We start from the raw sequence: 20,119 nt of genomic DNA on the forward strand, positions 1-20,119 counted from the left end.
GGAAAACGCTTCCAGCCTGGCTGTGCAGTCCCGATTCCTCCATAGTACTCAGAGACCCTGCTCCTTCCCATGGCCATTTAGTTCGTGTCTCTGAATTTTTATTTATGGAGAGAAATTTCCATTGCCTGGAAGACTGCGTCAGACACCTGGAAGAGTGCTCCGAAAGAGAACCATGTTTTGGGTAGGTGGAATGGTGAAATCACACGAAGGTGGCAGGGGCAGTGGAAGAAAATGGTGAGGACATTGTGTCGTTATGTTGTGGGGGGACAATGAAAAGCGTGCCCGTTATTGCATCTCTGGGTAAGAAGAAGGCAAGGAAGCTTTCCGCCGGGCCAGTAGGAGGATTTCCTTTCCATCTGCCGGTCTCTGCTGACATCTTGTGGCCGTTTTGAGGAATGACACCTTAGTGCAGGTCCTCAGGAAAGGTGGGTATTGTGTATCATCTAGGAATGTGGAATGCAATGTTATTTTGATGTGCATTTCATCACTTTTAAAAATAAGGACTTTTTAGTAACCTTTTGTTACTGATTTCTAGATTGACTGCAGTTAGTGCCAGCAATATGCTTTACATAATTTCAATTTTTTGAAGTTTGTTGAAACTTGCTTTACAGTACAATATGATCACTGAAGTGTTCCAAGTGCGCCTCTCTTCTGCCATCTGGTGTTCACGTTGGGAAAACACCTTGATGCAGACCAGAAGGAAACGTTGCCTATAGTGAGTGGATCTTCCCTAAGGACCCGAGGCTTTTGGGGCCCTTACCCTTGCCTGCTGCCGCCCTTACTTTGCCCTGGCCGGCAGCTTCACCCTTCATGGCGCCTCAGCAAGGCCCGTTCTCTTCCATGAGAACGGATCACTAGTAAACCCTGCTTGCTCACTAATAGTCTGGCTGATCTGTAATTCTTTACTGCATTGGCAAGAAGAACCAAGCTTCTTCCATAAACCGAAAGGTTGTAGTTTAAGCTCTGGTCAGGGCACGTGCCTAGTTTGTGGGTTCGGTCCCCAGTGGGGACACGTGCGAGAGGCAGCCCTTCGGTATTTCTCTCTCACATCGATGTTTCTCTCCCTCTCTCTCTCCCTCCCTTCCCTTCTCTCTGAAATCAATAAGCATGTCCTCAGGTGAGGATTAAAATTTTTTGCTGATATTTTAATCTAAATCACATTACATTAATAGGTAACTGTGGGAAATTGAGATCATTGTATATTTTTCTATCCAAGAACATACTGTTACTTTCCTGTTGTTCAAGTGTCTTTTTGAGAAAAAGATTTTATTTATTTTTAGAGAGAGGGGATGGGAGGGGGGAGAGAGAGAGAGAAACATCAATTAGTTGTGTCTCACACACCCTCAACCCAGGCACGTGCCCCTACCGGAAATCGATCCGGTGACCTTCAGGTCTGCAGCCCGGCACCCAAACGACTGAGCCTCCCCATTCAGTGGTGTTCAGGTGTCTTGTTGGGTACCTAGTTATGAATTGGTTCATACCAATCTTGCACATTCTTGCTAAGTTCATTCCCAGGCTTTTACCAGTTTCGTTGCTATTGGGTGTTTTTAAAAATTGTATCTGTAACTTACTCTTTTGTATATAAAGGATATTTAATTATGCGTGTAATTTCTCCCATACATTATTTAATTCTATTATTTGTAATAATGTAAAAGTTGATTCTAATGAGTTTCAAGGTAAACTACCGTGTAATAATAATAATCAGATTATTTTAGTTATATATAACATAAAAATAGCTAAAGCTTGACAGAAAACATGAAGATATAAGATAATGTGAAGAGTTAGAAAAATTCTTTTTGTTAGTTATACATTATTGATTAAATGAAGTAGTAACGGCATTGTTAGCGTTTTCAATGAGCCAGGGCCTAGATGCGTGGTGCTCCAGTGCTCCGCAATCAGAGGTGTCCTGTAAGCGAGGGTGTGCCCCTTGTGGGTAATCTAAGGAACTTACAATACGGCCCGGCCCGTGTCCACATTTTCAACAGGGAAATTTTAGGTGGTGAATTCTGGGAACTAAAAGGCTAAGATTATTGATTCTTAGTTACACTGTAGAACAGCTATTAACAGCTATTAACGAGTGATGTACGGGCAATGAAAAGAAGCAGCGACCCTCGGATGTGCGCTGTGGCGTATCACAGTGTGGTTCCGTCTCCTAAGGTGTCAGATCTTTTCTGCTTCCTGACTTTTTGAGGGTGTCTTGTCAGCCTAAGACACTCGCCAATCTTTGCAAGATGGCGAGTTTTTTTTTGTTGTTGTTGTTCTTTAGGCCTCAGTCTGCATGCTGTCTGTGCAAAGAGAGAGGCGTTTCAGATCTAGGGAGCGAAGTGACGTGTGGTTTCCAAGAGTCCTGGTGGTCTCTTCACTGAGTTCCACACGGAGCAGGGCTTCCCATTCTCAGCACTGCTAAGCAGGAGAGGTAGCATACCAAGGTGGGGCAGGGGATGGGGCCATGGGGACATGTCCCACCCAGTAATTCAGCAGTCCTCAGCGGGGTCAGGTATGATTTTCAGAGATCACAAGAGAGACCAGCAGCTGGAGGGGAGCCTTTGAAAGTCTGTGTACTGTTTTCTCCATCTGGGAAAGGAAGCCTTTGAGACTGTATGTTAATCCCAAGGCAGGAGAAGGGCTGGCAGAGGAAGCCTACAGGCTTGCTGAAAGCAAGAAAGCCCTGACACCCCAGCAGGCGGGGCACTCAGACTAGCTGGGTGCAGGAGCGCAGGTTCCTGTCCAGTGCATTTCACAAATGACCCTGCTCCCTCACTTGCACTGTGCTTGTTGTCCCTTGCCTGAACCCGTTCTTTCGAGCAGGACAAGAACCGAGGAGGGGAAGGAAGCCTCCTAATTCCCCCAATTTGGGTCTTCCCGGTAACAGTACTGCGGACCTTTTGGGCCAATAATTCTTTCTCCTGGGGGAATTTTTCTGCATTGTAGGTGCTGATCAGCATCCATGACCTCTATTCTCTGCTGGCCAGCAACACCCTCCCTCCCCTCCGCCCTCATGACAATCTGAGTTGTGTCCCTGCTTCCCTAATGTCCCCCCGGGGACAAAACCACTTGTGCTTGACAACCACTGACCTTGATCGTTTGTGGAACCCGAATGATCTGGCCTTGGTACGCAGTATTTTTATTATCACTCAGTTTAAGTTACTTCTGACTCCAATGGTGATTTGTTTTGGGGGGTTATTTAGAAGTGTACTTTATAACATCTAAATAAAAGGAGTTTCTAGTTACCTTCTGTTTCTGATCTCTAGATTATGTTATTAGCATTGAGAGCAAGTAACAGACCTTATATCATTTCATTCAATGGAAATTTGTTGGAACTTGCTTTATGGCACAATATGGTTAATTTTTTTGATTTATGTTATTTATGTTTTTGCTCTTTCTAGTCTGAAATTATAACCTTGGGCATTTAGAGTTATACAAATGATGCTTACAAAGAAAAAACCCAAAATACCAAGACACCCAAGTGAGATGCTTGGCGGAGATAATCCACAGTCAGGGGTGTTGGCAGGGGCAGGGCTGGGAGCCAGGGGTCAGGGGCTGGGTGGCTCCTCACAGGCTCCTAGCTGACAGTCAGCTTCATCCACCTCAAGACCCAGAGTCCCGTCAGACACGGAGCACCGATCCTACCAGCAGGGGCCGAACACCTCGCAGCCCTGGTCCCAGGTGCACCTCTGGCAGTAGGAGGAGGCAGCAGCTGTCAAGACCGTAGACCCTCAGGCCCTGACTGTGGCCCTCAGCCCTGCAGGGCTGGGAGCAGAGCCAGAAGTCAGGTCTGGACTGTCTCTTGCTGCCAGTCCCTCCCCCCACCACCTCCCTGTTACAGCCCCTCTGACTGTGTTTCCAAGGGGAGCAAATTTCACTGTCCTGAGTCAGGCCTGTGCGATCTTTGGTAGGGCCCAGCTGGAATGCCCGACAGCTGCAGGTGAGACCCCAACATCCGCCCGTCACCTTGGGGGCAGTGCTGGGTTTACTGCTGGGGACCAGACATGCCTGCACATTTCCGTCACTGGGAATAAGGGCACAAACCCCTGCCGTTCTCTGTGTCCTGGTGTCTCTGTCTTGGGATCAAAGGACACAAATGGTGGTTCTGTCCAGAGAGGGGAGGGCTTCCCAACTCTAACAAGCCCAGCAGCAGCAGCCCCCCAGTTCAAAAGACACTGGCTCCTGTCCTCCTCCCTCCCGATCTCTGGGACTGGACGAGTGTGATACTGGAAGTGCAGGATCCCCTGGCTACCAGGAGGACAAAACACAGGCCCAGGAAGACGGAGCGGAAGGACAGCCGAAGCTGTGTGCCTGGTGCTGCTGCCGGGCTGCCTGGCAGCCGGGCCTCTAGGCCTGGACTGTGTGCCGGAGCCACAGGCCAGCTGTGCTCTTGAACCGTCTCGCTGACGTTTCCGGGCCAGTGGCTGCAGGCGTTTCTGCCTCGTAGATTTGAGACCATGCAGGTGAAACACGCAGCACACGCTGCTCAGTAACCTGGAACTGACGGTTCTTCCTTGTCAGCCAAGGCCCTGAGCAGAGACCTGAGGACTTGGCTGGTCTGGCTGCTGTCAGGACAAGCACCGACCACAGGGAGGCCCGAGCGTCACAGCGGCTGGACCGTCACAGGAAGGATGCCTGTGCCCGTCCCCAACACCACTGTGCTGGGAACGTGTGGTAGGAGTCAGAGCCCCTCGCCCGACCCCAGAGCAACCACATCCGGACTTCGTCGTGGACTCTGCCCGTTGCCCTTGTCTCCCTATTCGAGTCACTGCCCAGGCCAGAGACGGCTGCCCTTGCCCTGGGACAGAGGGTCGGTCGGTGTATCCCAGGGAGGCCCAGAGGGTTCTAACGAGCCACCTGGATGAGGACCATGGGCCTGGGTGACATTGTGGCTCAACACAGTTCACGAGAACACATTTCACCGGATGCGCGCTGGCCTCTGCTGGACGCGGTCAGCTTGGAGACGGGGGAGGGTGGCTGTTGCTGTCAGTGAGTGTGAGTCTAGCTGTCACTGCAAAACTTAACTCGTCACCTTGAACCATCAGGCTGTACATGGCCACGCTCTGCAGACACACACGCGGTGGGGATCAGAGGCAGGTTTGGCTCGTCCACCCAGTGCCACCGAGAGCAGATGAGGAGCCCTACTTAGAAGGACCATCCTCTCCATTACACAACCAGCTTCGGGGCCAGGGCAAGAGACTCAGAATCCATCAGATTTCAGGCTGCAGTCACTCCTTGGAGCCTCCACTTCCAAACAAGGATAGTGGCTGTCAGCCACTGATGGGTGGGCGGGAGGGGAGTGTAAACACGGGGTAAACACCCAGCTCCCTGCACAAGGTGGTCTGAGACCGTGTGAACTACAGGAGCAAGGCGGAAACAGAAGGGCCTGTTATGACTTAGCTTGGAGAGCCGCACACCATTTTCACAGCACAGATCAGCCTGGTTGTGTGGAGGGGCTGTACAAGGGCAGGGGTGACAGCATGTGGATTTGGGGGACACCTTGGAGGCTGGCAGCTACACTAGGAATGTGGTTTGCTGCTGAAGGGGAGGGAGAGGGAACAGACCTCTCTCTACTCATCTGGGATCGCTAAGCCTTCTGGGAGAACTCCAGGGTCTGTCCTGGTCTGGGGTCATGGTGACCATCACCTGGCAGTCTGTGGTCCCCTCCCCCCTGTATGTCAGTGCAGCCCCTTTGCCAGCGTCACACCAGGACTCTGCCCCTCTCCCATGCCCATGCTGAAAGCCACAGAATATTGAGTTTATGGTGTTCTCTCTGGGCTGCGCTGGTGGGGGGAGAAAAAGGGAAGAGAAACAAGACACACACCTTCCTTTAAAAAAGCAAAAAAGAAAATAGTGGATATTTATTACTGGAATCCACACAGTTCATGTAGACACTCTTCACAAGCCTGGCTCTGGGAGGACAGAAAGGTCATCGTCCAGGTCATGGGACTTGGGTGTCCCCCTTTGGGGAACCCACCCCAGCAGGAACAGGGTGGGTTGTGCTTAGGTCTCCCTCATGCAGGAGAGGGTGTGATGGGGTCCTCACTAATTGTTCGCCATCTCTCTGTATTGAACTTGGCTCTGGTTCTAAGAAAAGTGTGACTGCTGGGAGCTATTAGCACCCTTGCTGATTATGTGGATGGGGATGTTTACCCTGTTCTCACCCTGAGTCTTGCTGGATTCCCAGCCATTGGGTCCACGGGAATTTTGTGCTCTTGGGCCATTGTGGACATCATCTGGGAACGGGTGGCCAGGAATGACCACCATTGTGCATGTCCATCATCCCATCAGACTTCACTTCACAAACAAAAGCTTAAAGATGCAGTAAGTACTAATTTCGAGATGGTGTCAGTGGTGCATGAAGCCCTGTGGGGCCCGGGTACGAGGAAAGTGCATCACAGAAGCTGCCGTGTGTGGGCTTCATGAACGCCATACGCAGATGGGGCAAACCTACCACAGGAGAAACTCGGTTCTTCTTGCCGATGCAGTAAAGGATCAGAGATCGGCAAGTGTACTAGCGTGCAAGCAGGGTGTATTCGTGATACGCTCGCATGGACGAGGACAGGCATTGCCGAGGTGGGGGTGAAAGGCAAGAGCACCAGGTCCTTTGTCCTGAGGACTCATGTATTTGGTGGGATGGGGGCAAAGAAATCACATATTGACTGATGGGTAAAAGTGGTGCCAGCTTCCACAGGGGCGGTGACCACCCACACGTAGGTATGTGTGTTGGGGGCGGGGGGTCTGTTAGCCTGAATCCTTATCTCGCTTCAGACCCCCATTGGTCATCTTGTAAGGCAGATACATGAGAGTTAAAGTTGAGGCAGTTACCCAGTTACCTAAGGGCTCTTTCTGTAAGCACTGGGGACCCTCTCGTAAAGCAGATAGTGGCCAGAGGAAAGCTATTAGCCAAGTTTGTTTTCTGGGTCCTGTCCTTGAGTGCTGTGGACCCCCTCCCATCTTCTAGGCCTTGGATGAATAGTTTGAAAGCCTTTGCCAGATAGTGGACACGATACCTAGAATCTCAGTGTGTTAGCACGGTGTTTCTTGTGATGCTGGAATATCCGGCAATAGAACTGGACCAGGCTCAGTACTGCTGAGTTAGTGGGAGAGACATGACTTCCTCGGCCTCCCTGCCCTGGCTTACCATCTATCCCACCTAACACACCAGTGCAGGGACATGCTGTTCCCAGGGTCAGTCCTCAGCAAGGGGTGGGAAAGGGTCTTGCTTCACAGGTCACTCTCAGTAGAACCTGCCTGTGTTGAGGAGGCTCTGAGGGTGCGTGGGCTCAGTGGGAGGGTGGTGACCCGGAGGGAAGCACATCCCCCACCTCAGGGCCGCTGAGTCTATGTGAGGAAAGCAGTGGGGTCTGCTCAAAGTCTGAATTTGGCTACAGACCCCTACCCTGTCCTTATCTTCCTTTGTCCAGCACTAAAGACTCGGGACCCATGGGCACTGAAGGCTGTTCAGCAGGACTTGTGATCTCAGCGATCCTCTGCGCTGACTCAACTTTGAATGTCAACCCGAAAGGCTGGAGTTCCCATTTCCATTGTACAGACTAGGAAGCAGGCAGAGAGAAGCTGAGAATCTTGCCTTACATCACACAGCTGGAGGAGACAGAGCTGAGACTCACACCCACTACAGACTGATGTGGAATCTATATGCTGTGCACCAGGAAACGCTGACCCTGAAGGGGCAGCAAGGAGAGTGAGGAAGACCAGGTGCCCAGACTGAGCCAGGCTCAGTCCATGCACAAGCATATGTCCCTCCCTGCCAATCACCTGTGAGGCCCGGAGGTTGTAGGAAACCAGGAGAAGAGCCAAGAGAAGCCAAGGGAGAAGGGTGGGGAGCCTATTAGGAGAAAAGGCCCCACTGCCCAGGAATCCGCAGAATTCCCTTCCCTGATGAGTCAAATCCCTCTCTGAGCAGTAACCAAAGTAGACTGACTAGACTTAGGCATTTGTAGGAGTTGAATTTCTGTGGCTGGGAGAATGAGCTCTTGGTGGCTCTTCCCAAACTCTGCTTTCAGTGATGGGGGGAGTGAGGGATGTGGGCTTCATATTTGTATGGAGACAAAACTTGTTAGAATAGGATGTCAAAAAAAACCATGGAGAATGGTGCTGACATCCCCATGTCACTATGGAACTGTTTGTCCATCTCCTCTCTTGTCATGAAATGGAGGGTTTGTTTAACCAGTTACTCCTGTACTAATTACAATCTTGGGGAGAGTACAGGGCCCTAGACTTCCTATGGCTGTTGATATGAGACTTAATGCTAATGACTCACTCAGTCCACCTGCAAACATAGGGCTTCTCCCCTGAGTGTGTCCTCTGGTGTCTTATGAGAACTGACTTGCGTGTAAAGCCTCGCCCACACTCCCTGCAAACATAGGGCTTCTCCCCTGAGTGTGTCCTCTGATGTTTGATGAGATTTGACTTCCAGGAAAATGCTCGCCCACACTCCCTGCAAACATAGGGCTTCTCCCCTGAGTGTATCCTCTGGTGTGTGATGAGATGTGACTTCCAGGTAAAGCCTCGCCCACACTCCCTGCAAACATAGGGCTTCTCCCCTGAGTGTGTCCTCTGATGTTTGATGAGATTTGACTTGCGTGTAAAGCCTCGCCCACACTCCCTGCAAACATAGGGCTTCTCCCCTGAGTGTGTCCTCTGATGTTTGATGAGATTTGACTTCCAGGAAAATGCTCGCCCACACTCCCTGCAAACATAGGGCTTCTCTCCTGAGTGTATCCTCTGGTGTGTGATGAGATGTGACTTCTGTGTAAAGCCTCGCCCACACTCCCTGCAAACATAGGGCTTCTCCCCTGAGTGTGTCCTCTGATGTTTGATGAGATTTGACTTCCAGGAAAATGCTCGCCCACACTCCCTGCAAACATAGGGCTTCTCCCCTGAGTGTATCCTCTGGTGTGTGATGAGATGTGACTTCTGTGTAAAGCCTCGCCCACACTCCCTGCAAACATAGGGCTTCTCCCCTGAGTGTGTCCTCTGATGTTTGATGAGATTTGACTTCCAGGAAAATGCTCGCCCACACTCCCTGCAAACATAGGGCTTCTCCCCTGAGTGTATCCTCTGGTGTGTGATGAGATGTGACTTCTGTGTAAAGCCTCGTCCACACTCCCTGCAAACATAGGGCTTCTCCCCTGAGTGTGTCCTCTGATGTTTGATGAGATGTGACTTCCAGGTAAAGCCTCGCCCACACTCCCTGCAAACATAGGGCTTCTCCCCTGAGTGTGTCTTCTGGCCTCTAATGATATGTGACCCATCATTGAAGCTTTGCGAACACCCTCCATGCTCGATCGTTACAGTTCCTGACATTCCTACTTTCTCAAACAACTTGCCTGTGTCCTCTGGTCTCTCTTTCTGGCCTCTACAGGGCTCTTCCTCCATCATTCTCTCATGCTCGCTGGAGCTCATTTGTTCTTTGGAAGGTTGGAAAAGGGGTCTTGAGATTCTCCTCTGACTGATCCTTTTAAGCAAAGGTTTGGACCTTTCTTTGACCTCCTGACCTTCAGCTTTATCTTTCCAGCTGTGAGTACTAGTTTGTTGCTGCTGCTGATTCTGATCCTCTGGGCAGGGTTCCTCTGCTTGGAGGTGTTTTCCTGCAGATGTTCCCATGAGACTCTGAGAGGGGTGGCTGCGTTTCACGTGTTGGCTGAGGAACTTCTGACTGGAGAAGGCCAGAGGGCAGGAGGGACACGGGTGGACCTCTGGCTTTGGTTCCGCTGAAAGAGAAAGGTTTGGTCAGGGCAGATGTTGACGAGAATGCCTGGGCCGCACGACTTGGCTCCTGGTGAGACCTGCCCCATGAGTCTTTCTTACTGTGGTGACAACGCAAGCACTGTCTCCCACAAAGCGTCCACTCGCACCCTATTTTCCTTTTTATTTTTACGCAGTGCACCTTCTTCAGAAATCCAGAAAGCCCCCATCAAGAGGGTCTGTTCTAATATTGCCCAGACTAGGGGCTTTCGAGGAGCACGAGAGGCCATTTCACTCCCTGTGCGGATGGGACTGCAGTGACCTTTCCCTTCTATAGGCATCTTCTAAGTCGTGTTAAAGAGCAAACCACAGGCCCCAACTAGGAATTGCTTCTGTTTTCCTAAACAGTAAAATAAAATGTCCTCCCTGACCTTGCTTGTGTGGCTCAGTGGGTTGAGTGCCAGCCTGCGAAGCAAAGAGTCGCAAGTTTGATTCCCAGTCAGGGCACATGCCTAGGTAGTGGGCCAGGTCCCCAGTAGGGAGCGTGCGAGAGGCAACCAAACATTGATGTTTCCCTCTCTTTCTCCCTCTTCCCCTCTAAAAATAAATAAATAAAATCTTAAAAAGAAAAGTCCTTCCTCAAGCCTCACACCAGACATTTATGCTTCACTTCATTCGGTGTTAGCCCATTTCAAATACACTGAGAAGTCCTGTTTCAAAATATTTCTCCAACCACACTTCTTCCACGCCCGACTCCTGTTCCTCTCTGACCCACCGCCACGCTCTCTCACTTGGAGATGAAGCAATCTCTGAGGGGATCCCCCACTAGAGTTTATTTTCTAAAAATTAACAAAGCACAATCAGAACAGAGAACACAGCACTCTGCAGCTGACGACTGCACGCTTTCACTCAGGAGAGTCCCCAGTGTCTCAACTCGGATCATCGGCGCCGCATTTCCGGGCTGCGGAGCATCTGTCTGATCTCCGTTCTTACCCTCTGTGCTGACAGGAGACCCAAGTGACCCTCAGCCAATTCAACATCCCACCTCTTTTCTTCCCTGCACTAGCTGCTCCCTCTGCCTGGGACCCTTTGCCCGCAGGTATTGTTGTAAATGTTATCTCCTGAGAGAGCCCTTCCGGGACCACCTGCCACACTGCACCTCCCTTCACGCTGATCCCTAGGCTCTCGTCCTGGATGAGTTTTCTCCAAAGCATTAACCGCTGTGCAGTGTTATGTACATGCAAACACGTGTGCCTGGGCTTCCCTCCTCCACCGTCAGCCCCTCCAGAGCAGTGATTCTCGTCCTGTTAATCTGTACTTCCTGGTCCCAGGACCCTGTGCGCCAGAGTAGGATCTCACCTGACGATTCACTGAAATGACGAACAAACGTGTCCCACCCGAATGGTGTGGCTCGGTGGGTTGGGTGTTGTCCACAAAATGAAAGGCTACAAGTTCGATTCCCAGTCCGGACAAATGCCAGGGTTGTGAGCCAGTTGGGGGTGTGTGAGAAACCACTGAGTAATGTTTCCCTTGCACAGTGATGTTTGTCTCCCTCCTCTCCACTCGCTGTAAAAATAAATCATTTAAAAAATAGATTTTATTTATTTATTTATTTATTTCAGAGAGGGGGAGGGAGGTGAAAAGAGAGGGAGAGAAACATCAATGTGTGGTTGCCTTTCATGTGCCCCTACTGGGGACCTGGCCCGAAACCCAGGCATGTGCCGGTGACCCGTTGGTTCACAGTCCAGCACTCAACCCACTGAGCAACACCAGCCAGGGCGATCTTTCAAAAATAATCAATGCCTATAGAAAAGGTTTTATTTAGAAGTATGGAGGAAAATTAATAAGAAACAGCTATAAAAGTGTCAGAAAAACTGCTTTGGTGAGAGCTGGTTAGTGCTTGAAAACTTTTTCTCTTTTTTTCGCCTCTCAGCCTTTCAGCACTATATGCATTTGTGTATTTTGGGCATGAAATATTTTAAAAAGAAAAAATATAAACATTTTGCCTAAGAGTCAAAGGCATATGAATTGTGAATTTCTGAAGCATCTGATTTGAAACTTTACTGACTTTAGAGTGGATTTTACTCTACTTAGGAATTGGACCATGAATATTTCTATGGAGAATTCTCTCTTCTCTTTCTGTTTTGAAGAACAGTGGTGCCTACCTCTCCCGGCCGCGAGCTCTCTCTTCCACTTGCTGCCCCACTTGCTGCCCAGCTCCTGGCCATACTCGTCCCCGTACCAGACCAGCAGCTCACAGCCCAGCCTGACGACCTGGCAGGTTCGGTAGAAAATCTGCCCGTGGTATTGAAAGGCCACCAGGTTCTGCTCTTCATCATCCCGGGCGCAGTTCACATACCTGGGATTGAGGCAGATAAAGGGAAAGAAAAGCACAGCGATGAGTTCCCACTACCTGAAAAGCCCTTCCCGGACCACCTGCCACACCGCACCGTCCCCTCCAGCAAAGCAAAGTCCATGTCCAGCTCCTCACTGACTCTTACAGCCCTCAGGCTCTGGTGTCACCCACAGCCCCTACTGCTCCCGGGGACCTTCTGTTCAGAATCTGAGGTCTGTCAGTGTGTCATGTGAACTCCTACCTCCAAGTCCTGCTTGCAGTGCTAATGCTGCCTAATACCATTTTGTAAAACCCAGTTCCAGACTTAACCTCCACCCTGACTGGCCATAATATCCAATGATCTCTGGCTTCTCCAAACTCTAAATCAAGTTGTCTCACACCACAGAACCTGGTGCTTGATCTAAGGCCTGCTTCTAAATTAGCTCACTAATTATTCAGTACTCAGCCCACGTCTGTTTTCTCTTGAGAGGCCTTTCTCCAACCCCCCTACACTTTATTTAGGGTACCGGTCACTTGCCTCCCCAAGGTTACCATAGTTGGAGGTCTTTTTGTCTTAGTAGAATAAAACAGAACAATAGTAGTTGGTTCCCATTCTGTTATCCCTGATAAGAGAGGGCCCCTCTCAGGAAAGGGGCCCGTGACCACTCCTCTGCAGGCCTCAGAGCCCAGCTCTAGTTAGAAGTGAGGCTGGGCCGGTTTGCTGCCCCCCAGGTTTAGGCCGTCCTTGGTTTGTGCTATCTTGACACTGTGCACTTCTTGGAAATTATAGTTAAATGTTTCTAAAAGCAATTGTTTTATGTCTGTCTGCAAGAAGTCCTCCATAAGGACATGGGTTGTGTGGTCTGTTCAAGTCATGTATTCCTTCGTCTAAACTGGAATATAGTGAGTGCTTAATTAATGTTCATTTGATAAATTAAAGTGTAATCCAGTGCCCCTGGTGAATCTAGGCTCTTCAAGGTCCTTTCCAGTGCCCAGATTGTGTCTAGCAGAGAGCTTTACATTTTGAGGACATATGCGCTACTTTCTTCCTAAATGTCCCCTGAAATGAAAGAACACTGTATGGAGAAAAAGAGGAAAAAGGATTAAGGGAGACCGCTGAGCGAGGCATGATGAGAGGGAGAGACATATGGGCTTGTGGGGGATGAGTCCCCTCTGGCACCCAGAGACCCGTTGACCTCACCTCATCCAGTTGGCCCAGGATTTGTCCTTTCCATCCACATACTCATAGCAGTTTCTCCCCTTGGCGATCTGTGTTTCAGAAAAGAAGTTAAAGAACTTTTTTTTTTTTGTGGGGAGGTAATAGTCAGAGGAATTATTTTACTCCACTGTCATCAAAGCTCTTGCAGCCTGCATGGGGATTCCACTGCCAGCTGTGACCACACGATATTTTCCTTACTCATCATCTACACATCTGAGTCTGGCTGTCCAATCAGAGCAGGAGCCTCACAAGGGAGGAGCCACTCCTTTGTGTCTGCACCACTTTGCTCCCACTTACGCTCTGATCCTTAAACAGGAGCTCTGTGTTCATGTGAAGTCCCGTCAGTACACACAGCTAACCATGTTGTCCCTCCATGTCTAGCATGTAGGAGGTGAGGTCCCTCCAGGCCTCAGAAGGAATGTGGGAAGCCAGAGGACAGTGGAAGAGGCAAATACTTCTCACCAGCCAGGAGTATCTCCTCTTGGCTGCCTCTTCATCTTCTGTGATGTGTCCTTCATAAGGGCCAAAGTGCAGACCCACTGGCAAATCAGCTGCCTCATTCCACACTCCAAGCCCAGCCTCAGGGATGCCCGATGGCCCGATTCTCAACCCAGGGGGCAGGGTGAGGGCCGAGCGGTTGGGATGCCCCTTGTCCACTGCACTGTCCTTTACAAATGCAGGGGGCCCATGCACAGCGCAGCTGTCGATGAAGAAGTTCTGACACTTCTGACAATCTAGAGGCGAGAGCAACAGGGGTTAGGGAAGGTACAGCGCATGCTCCTGGACACAAAGAGCTTCAGAGGGCGTCCGGCACTGACATCACTGAGACTCAATGCTGTACTCCAGGTCACTAGAGGGAGGGAATGATTTGGGGACCAAAGGACTGGATGAAATTACTGTATCATAACACGCTTCTTCGTGAGGGTCACTTACAGAGGTAGTCATCATCCTGGGGCTCGCCGATCTCTTCTCGTAGGCTGCACATCTTCACTTCAATCTCCTTTCTCCTGAGTTCTAAGTTGGAGAAGTCCAGGTGAGCAAGGTTGGTGGGGTGTGGAGTGTTAGTTCCCATTTTGTCATATAACACACAATCTCCTCCCATCAAATTATTACCCGTCCTTTTGCATATTCTGGTATTTTATTATTAACTATTGGTTCAGAAGACTAAGACTCCACACCAACTACAGATGACTGATGCAGTTTTAGTTCCTAGATCTTCCCATTACCAGGTGTAACCTGCCAACCTGTAACCATACATAAAGTATTCATGGAGTGCACATTATGCGCTAGGCCTTGAGCAAAGGCCTGGGCACCCAACACCAATAAAGTGTGGCTGCTATGATCACAGATGCATTTGTTGGACAACTTGCACGTGTCACTTGTTTTAAATGTAATTTAACCTTTCAAACAATATACGAGCGATGTCTCCTTCTCTTCACTTTACACATTAGCATTCAGGAGCTCAGAGCATTTTCAGGATTTGCCCACAGCTCCAGTGCTAACTTCAGCCTCAGCTTAGCCCAGCTTGGATCCGAGTCCATCCAAAGTCCGCCCCACAGACCCAGGCCATAGTTATCAGCCCTTCTGTAGGACGGAGAGGAACTAACGTTTCCAAACTATGTTCTCTTACCTGATTTTTGTCTAGTGTGCCGTCCAAAGGCACACGCTTCTCCAGGAGGGGACGCTGGATTCTGGGCCTGCTCTGAGTTACTTGCAGTCATCAAATTTGCTGTTCCTGACAATTCCTTCAAACTGTATTCATCGCTTAACGGCACCCTGGATGTTGCCTTCAATATAAGAGTCACATATTAAAAGATAGCATGTATTTAATTTTTTAAGGCCTATGATACATTTTATATGCATGTCTTTAATACTTAAACCCTTGGAAATACCTGGGGAGTATGAACATTAGAGGGGACAGGGCCAATGCGGGTAGTGAATCCACGATTAGAACCCATGCCTTATGGCTCTTTTCTTTCAACTGTCTCTGTGATATTGAGAGTGGAGGATATTGGGAAGAGAATAAAGAAATCGTTGGCAGAAACATATCTAGGCAGTAAATAAAATGGTGGTAAAATCTGCAATACCTTGGAAAGAATATTTGTACTTAGATTAGCTGGTTCCCACCAATTCTGTTTGGATAAGGCTGTATCAGTAGCTAGTTGTCTTCAGTTTCATGATCTATAAAACAAGCTAATTTTTACTGTTATAGTAAACATGAAATAGAATAATGTCCAGTGAAGCATTCTGTGAATTGTGTGATACAGTATGAATGTGAGGTTACAGTCCTGCCATTAATTTACCCCTCAGCTCTCTCCATATTTCAAATCTCACAGAAATTACCTTCCGTGTTCATTGATCATCTTCTAGTTTAATTTGTAATTGTGAAATCATTCATTCGGCAAACATTCGGGGGCCCTGATCTGGGCCTGTGACTTCTGAGAAGTCTCAGGTATGGACCAGCCTCTCAAAGAGCTCACAGTGCAGAGGTAGGCAGGCTGAACAAATGATTCTAAACAGGATGAGAGTGGCCTCATTAGAATTCAGAGAAAGAAGCTGTTACTTCACCTTACAAGAAACGGCATTTGAAATCAGTTCCGGATGGATGAGTTTCTATTGAAAAGTGTGTAACCTACGTGAAGTCCTCAAGTCATGTTATTATTTGTTGTTTCTCAATCACCAAACCTGAAGCTCCTCGGGGGTAGGAGATGCTTTCTTTGATTAGAGTGGGAGGCTGTGATCCTGGACATTTTACATTCTTCTTCATCTGGGCATACACTGTACAAACTGCCTACATATCATACGCTTTCCTTCCTCAGAGGGTCTCAGTGCACCTCTCACTGGAGCAGAGAAGAACTTCGGTTGAAACCATCAGTCAGATGAATGATGTAATGACATATGGATAAGACAATGTAAACTTTAGAAACTATGAGAGTTTATTTTTCTAGTTTTTAAAAAAGATTTTATCTTCTTGAGAGAGGGGAAGGGAGGGAGAAAGAGAGGGAGAGAAACATTGATGTGAGAGAGAAACATTGATCAGTCGCCTTTCACACGCCCCCCAACCGGGAACCTGGCCCACAACCCAGGCATGTGCCCTGACCAGGAATCAAACCGGTGATCTTTCGCTTTGCAAGAAGACACCCAACTGGTCATGCTGGCCAGGGCAAAACCATGAGCGTTGTAATGAGTGTGTAAGTGGTTTAGAGAAGACACTATGGATTAGATTGCATTACCTGATACCGTGATCTTAGACATATAGTCAAACATTTCTGTATCTCTGAAAGCTCACTTTCCTCATCGTAAATGGTGACAGTTATAGTACCTACCTCCTCAGGTTGTTGTAATGTAAGTGAGTTTATTCACGTAGAATTCTTAAAGTCTGAAACCTTGTGAGAATGAAACAACTGGCAGTTACTATTGTTGCTGTCGTTGTTAACTGTTAAGCTGATGATGAGCCCTGGCTGGTGTGGCTCAGTGGATCGAGCGTTGCCCGCAGACTGAAAGGTCACCAGTTCCATTCCCCGTCAGGGCACATGCCTGGGTTGCGGACCAGGCCCCCCAGTTGGCGACGTGCGAGAGGCAACCTATTCATGTTTCTTTCGCACGTGTTTCTCTCCTTTCTGCCTCCATTCCCCCCTCTCTAAACAAATCAATTAAAAAAATCTTTAAAAAAGGATAATGTTGGACAATGTGTTGAAGGGACCAGGAAAGGAAGGCAGAAGTTCCCAGGATACTTTCTGCATTTTCCTACTCTTACCTGCATTCCTGTCTATGAGGAAAGTTTTCTTGTCAACAGGATTTGGGAAATACTCACCTTCTGGTGTTCACTCCGTTCCCTTCTGAAGGCCACCCAAGAAGGTTTCACTGAAAGATGGTGAGAAATCAGTGTTTTGGTTGGTAAATGTCTCCAAAATCTGGAGATCCTTATCAGGGACACAGAATTCTGAATGAGAATAGTCCAAGAACAATCCAGGGTGATTGGAAAATGTTTCCTGAGGTATCGTAAGGCCTAGGCTTCTGTTGGGGCCATCAACTAATTTCATTAGAAAGATAAAGAAAACAGACAGAGTGCCATCCACACTTCATCCGATGTTCATACAGCATCTATCACATTTACTAGAAATAAAGTGGCCTCTCCTGACAAAAATGTAGTAAAAGTGACTGCACAGAAACTCCCTGTCTTTAACACAACCCTTCCTCCGTCCTGCTTTCTTCATTCAAACTGGCCTTGTCGGGGCTACGGCACCACGGCCACCTCGCCTCCTTTCTCTGGTCCCCTCCCACCCGGGCACATACTGGCCGTCCCCGCCCTTCCTGAATCATTAGACTCCGGTCAGCACCCACAGTCTGCTGACCACAGAAACAGGGAATTCCAGTCAAGTGAAAGATCGCACCTTCACTTCAGCTGTGTTTCAACCCCAGACCCATGGAAGTGGACTGGCCCTACCAAGCGAACACTCGTGATGCTGGACAGAATGGCACCAGGGCCGACATCAGGAAAGATACAGTGACCAACCCCTCCCTACCCGGGGCCTCCCCCAAACTCCCGTAATCACCACGGTTAATACCGTGTCCGTCTGTCCCCATGCAGGCCGTGGGCAGCTGGGTGTTGGAACATTCCTCACCGGCTAGACTGCCTCCCTCTCTTCCGATGACAACTATTCTGAATTAGCTATTTCTTACTCACTTGTATGTTCTTATACATTTACTGCTTATTACTGTATCTATAAATACATGTGATTATGTTGCACCTGAAAGTTTACACGAATAGCCCCTCACTGTGCGACACACTGTTTGGCATCTTGCTTGTTCGCTGGACAAGCGAACCTGCTCCCTGGTTAAGTCCCGAGATGCAGCCTGACCTAAACAGGTCCGTGTCGGCAGGGCGGCTCTGGTTCCGCCTGCCCCTCACCTTGCCGCCTTGGAGTCCACTCTTCATCAGAGTCCCCAGGGTCCTCCTCCTGGAGCTCGGCGGCCGGCCTGTGGTGACACATGAAAGCTGGTCGCGGGGCCCTGAGACCTGGAGAGAGACAAGACCTTCATCCTGAAAGCAAAGAGCGTGGAGGAGGAACGAGCCCCAGGAAGCCCGTGTGACTGGCTCCCACGGGATGGGAGAGTCCACGACGACGAGTGGCTGTGGGCCCTGCTCTGACCCGAAGGAGCAAATCCCCCCTTCGGTGTTGATACGGGAGGGAGATGCAGGCGGGAGGGAGGGGGCCGCCCCAGCCGGGCCGCAGCGCAGCCCGTCACCGGGCTCCTCCGCCTGGCGCCTGCGCACTACCTCGGCTGAGGAGCACGTCGAAGTTCCTCTTCAGGTGCCGGCCTTTCTCCCAGTCTCCTGTCGCCGCCCACTCGTCCCCGGAGAAGTACAGGGAAACATCTTTCCAAGCGTCTTCGGCCTGGGGAGGAGAGTGGACGCACCAGTAACTCAGTGATGTGCGTTCGGGCCTGCCCTGCCCCGGGTGCAGGGAGCCGGCGGGGCCTCCGCCACAAGCACCGAGCCCGAGTGTCCCGGGCTGTTCCTCCTGGCCCCGTCCCGGGCGCCCGCCCGCACTCTGCGCCTTCCCCCGCTTCCCTGACCCGGCCCTGCCATGCGGAGCCCCGTCTCTCCCACCAGCGCCCCGCACACGCGCAGCGAGGTCACCCCGAGGGCCGGGCGTCTGCGGAGCCCTGCCCCCCCCTTCCCGCCGACCCCACAGCTCACCTGAGGCTTCCGCCCCGTCCGCCCCGCTTCTCCCTCGGGGCGCTCCTGCGGGCCCCTGTCGGGGTTCATGGCGTCCCAGCTCCGAGTCCGAGGCGCCTGTGGAAGGAGAAGGCGCTGAGAGGACCGAGCGCCTTTCCCGCGCTGGCAGGGCGCAGCGAAAGGGGGACGCGGGGCGCTGCGGGAGGAGGGGCCATACGGGCCGAGCCGCGCTGCTGCAGACCCGCCTGCGGGGGGGGGGGGGCCCTCATTCCCCCCTCCCCCCCCAGCACGCCCCCTCAGCGCAGGCTGGTTGGGGGGGTCTGCAGCCAGGAGGGCCCGTCGGCGGCGGCGCCAGGAAACGCGCTCTTCTCAGGGGAGGGCTCGGAGTCGCACCGGGTTCTGCAGACACCGGCACGAGAGGCGGGCCTGGTGCTCCAGGCTGCGGACACTGACAGTGCCTGGGGGAGGGGGCGGGGCCTCTGAGGTCGAGATTTGGGGCCTGTCGTCGAGCGGCTTCAGGTTCCCCGCCGTTGAGTTAGTTTCCAGGACGACGACATACAGGGTCTCTGAATTGGGGAGATGTGGTCTTCCTGGGCGAGCTGCAGGTAGGGTGCCCGAGCTGAGGGGAACTGGGGTATTCAGGCTGTTTGGGGGTCTAAGCGTTGGGGGTTAGGAGATGTGGGTTCCTCCAGGTTAGCGGACGCGGGCCCCTCGATGCTTAAGGGATCTGGGGCCCCGCGGGATAAGGGCATCTGGGGTCTCTTAGGCTGGACTTTGAAGGTCTCGGGCTAAGGGTTCCACATGGCAAGGTTCCCCCTTACCGGTCAGTCTCCCGGGGCCCCTGGCGCGCTGCCCACCTCGCAGGATAGAACTCTCCCAGCTCCCCAGCTTCCCGCCCTTGGGGAGGTGTGAGGACGAGTGGGGGTGAGGATCCTCCTGCCCGGATAGCCACGTGGGAGCAAGCCGCCAATCAATGCTGTAATCCCAGTGCCCTGCCCACCAATGGGCGGTCAGAAGAAGCTGAGAGGGCGGGGCAGGGGGCGGAGCCAGCCTGTTATTCCAGGGTTTGAGACTGGCAGGAGGAAGGCCCGCCCCACCCCACGGGGATTGGCTGCTCTCCGTCCAGTGAGCTCCTGTCACACAGCCTGCAGCGAGGACAGTGGCTTGGCGGTTTTCGAGGCTTGTT

The 20,119-nt window shown here is 50.9% G+C and overlaps 1 protein-coding gene across 1 annotated transcript; it reads right to left on the reverse strand.

The window, feature by feature from the left end:
* Positions 1-5,858: 5,858 nt before the first annotated feature.
* On the reverse strand, positions 5,859-19,810 carry LOC128779471 (histone-lysine N-methyltransferase PRDM9-like). Its single transcript, XM_053913406.1, has 11 exons — positions 19,755-19,810; positions 18,955-19,050; positions 18,532-18,649; positions 18,163-18,270; positions 17,065-17,114; positions 14,881-15,037; positions 14,184-14,264; positions 13,713-13,984; positions 13,233-13,300; positions 11,862-12,055; positions 5,859-9,722 (listed from the first exon to the last, which is right to left on the reverse strand). The coding sequence occupies exons 2-11, from the start codon at positions 19,021-19,023 to the stop codon at positions 8,266-8,268; spliced, it is 2,574 nt and encodes an 857-aa protein (XP_053769381.1). The 5' UTR covers positions 19,024-19,050; positions 19,755-19,810; the 3' UTR covers positions 5,859-8,265.
* Between the last annotated feature and the right edge of the window lie 309 nt (positions 19,811-20,119).

This window comes from Desmodus rotundus, chromosome 10 (assembly GCF_022682495.2).
Source record: "Desmodus rotundus isolate HL8 chromosome 10, HLdesRot8A.1, whole genome shotgun sequence".
NCBI lineage: Eukaryota > Metazoa > Chordata > Mammalia > Chiroptera > Phyllostomidae > Desmodus > Desmodus rotundus.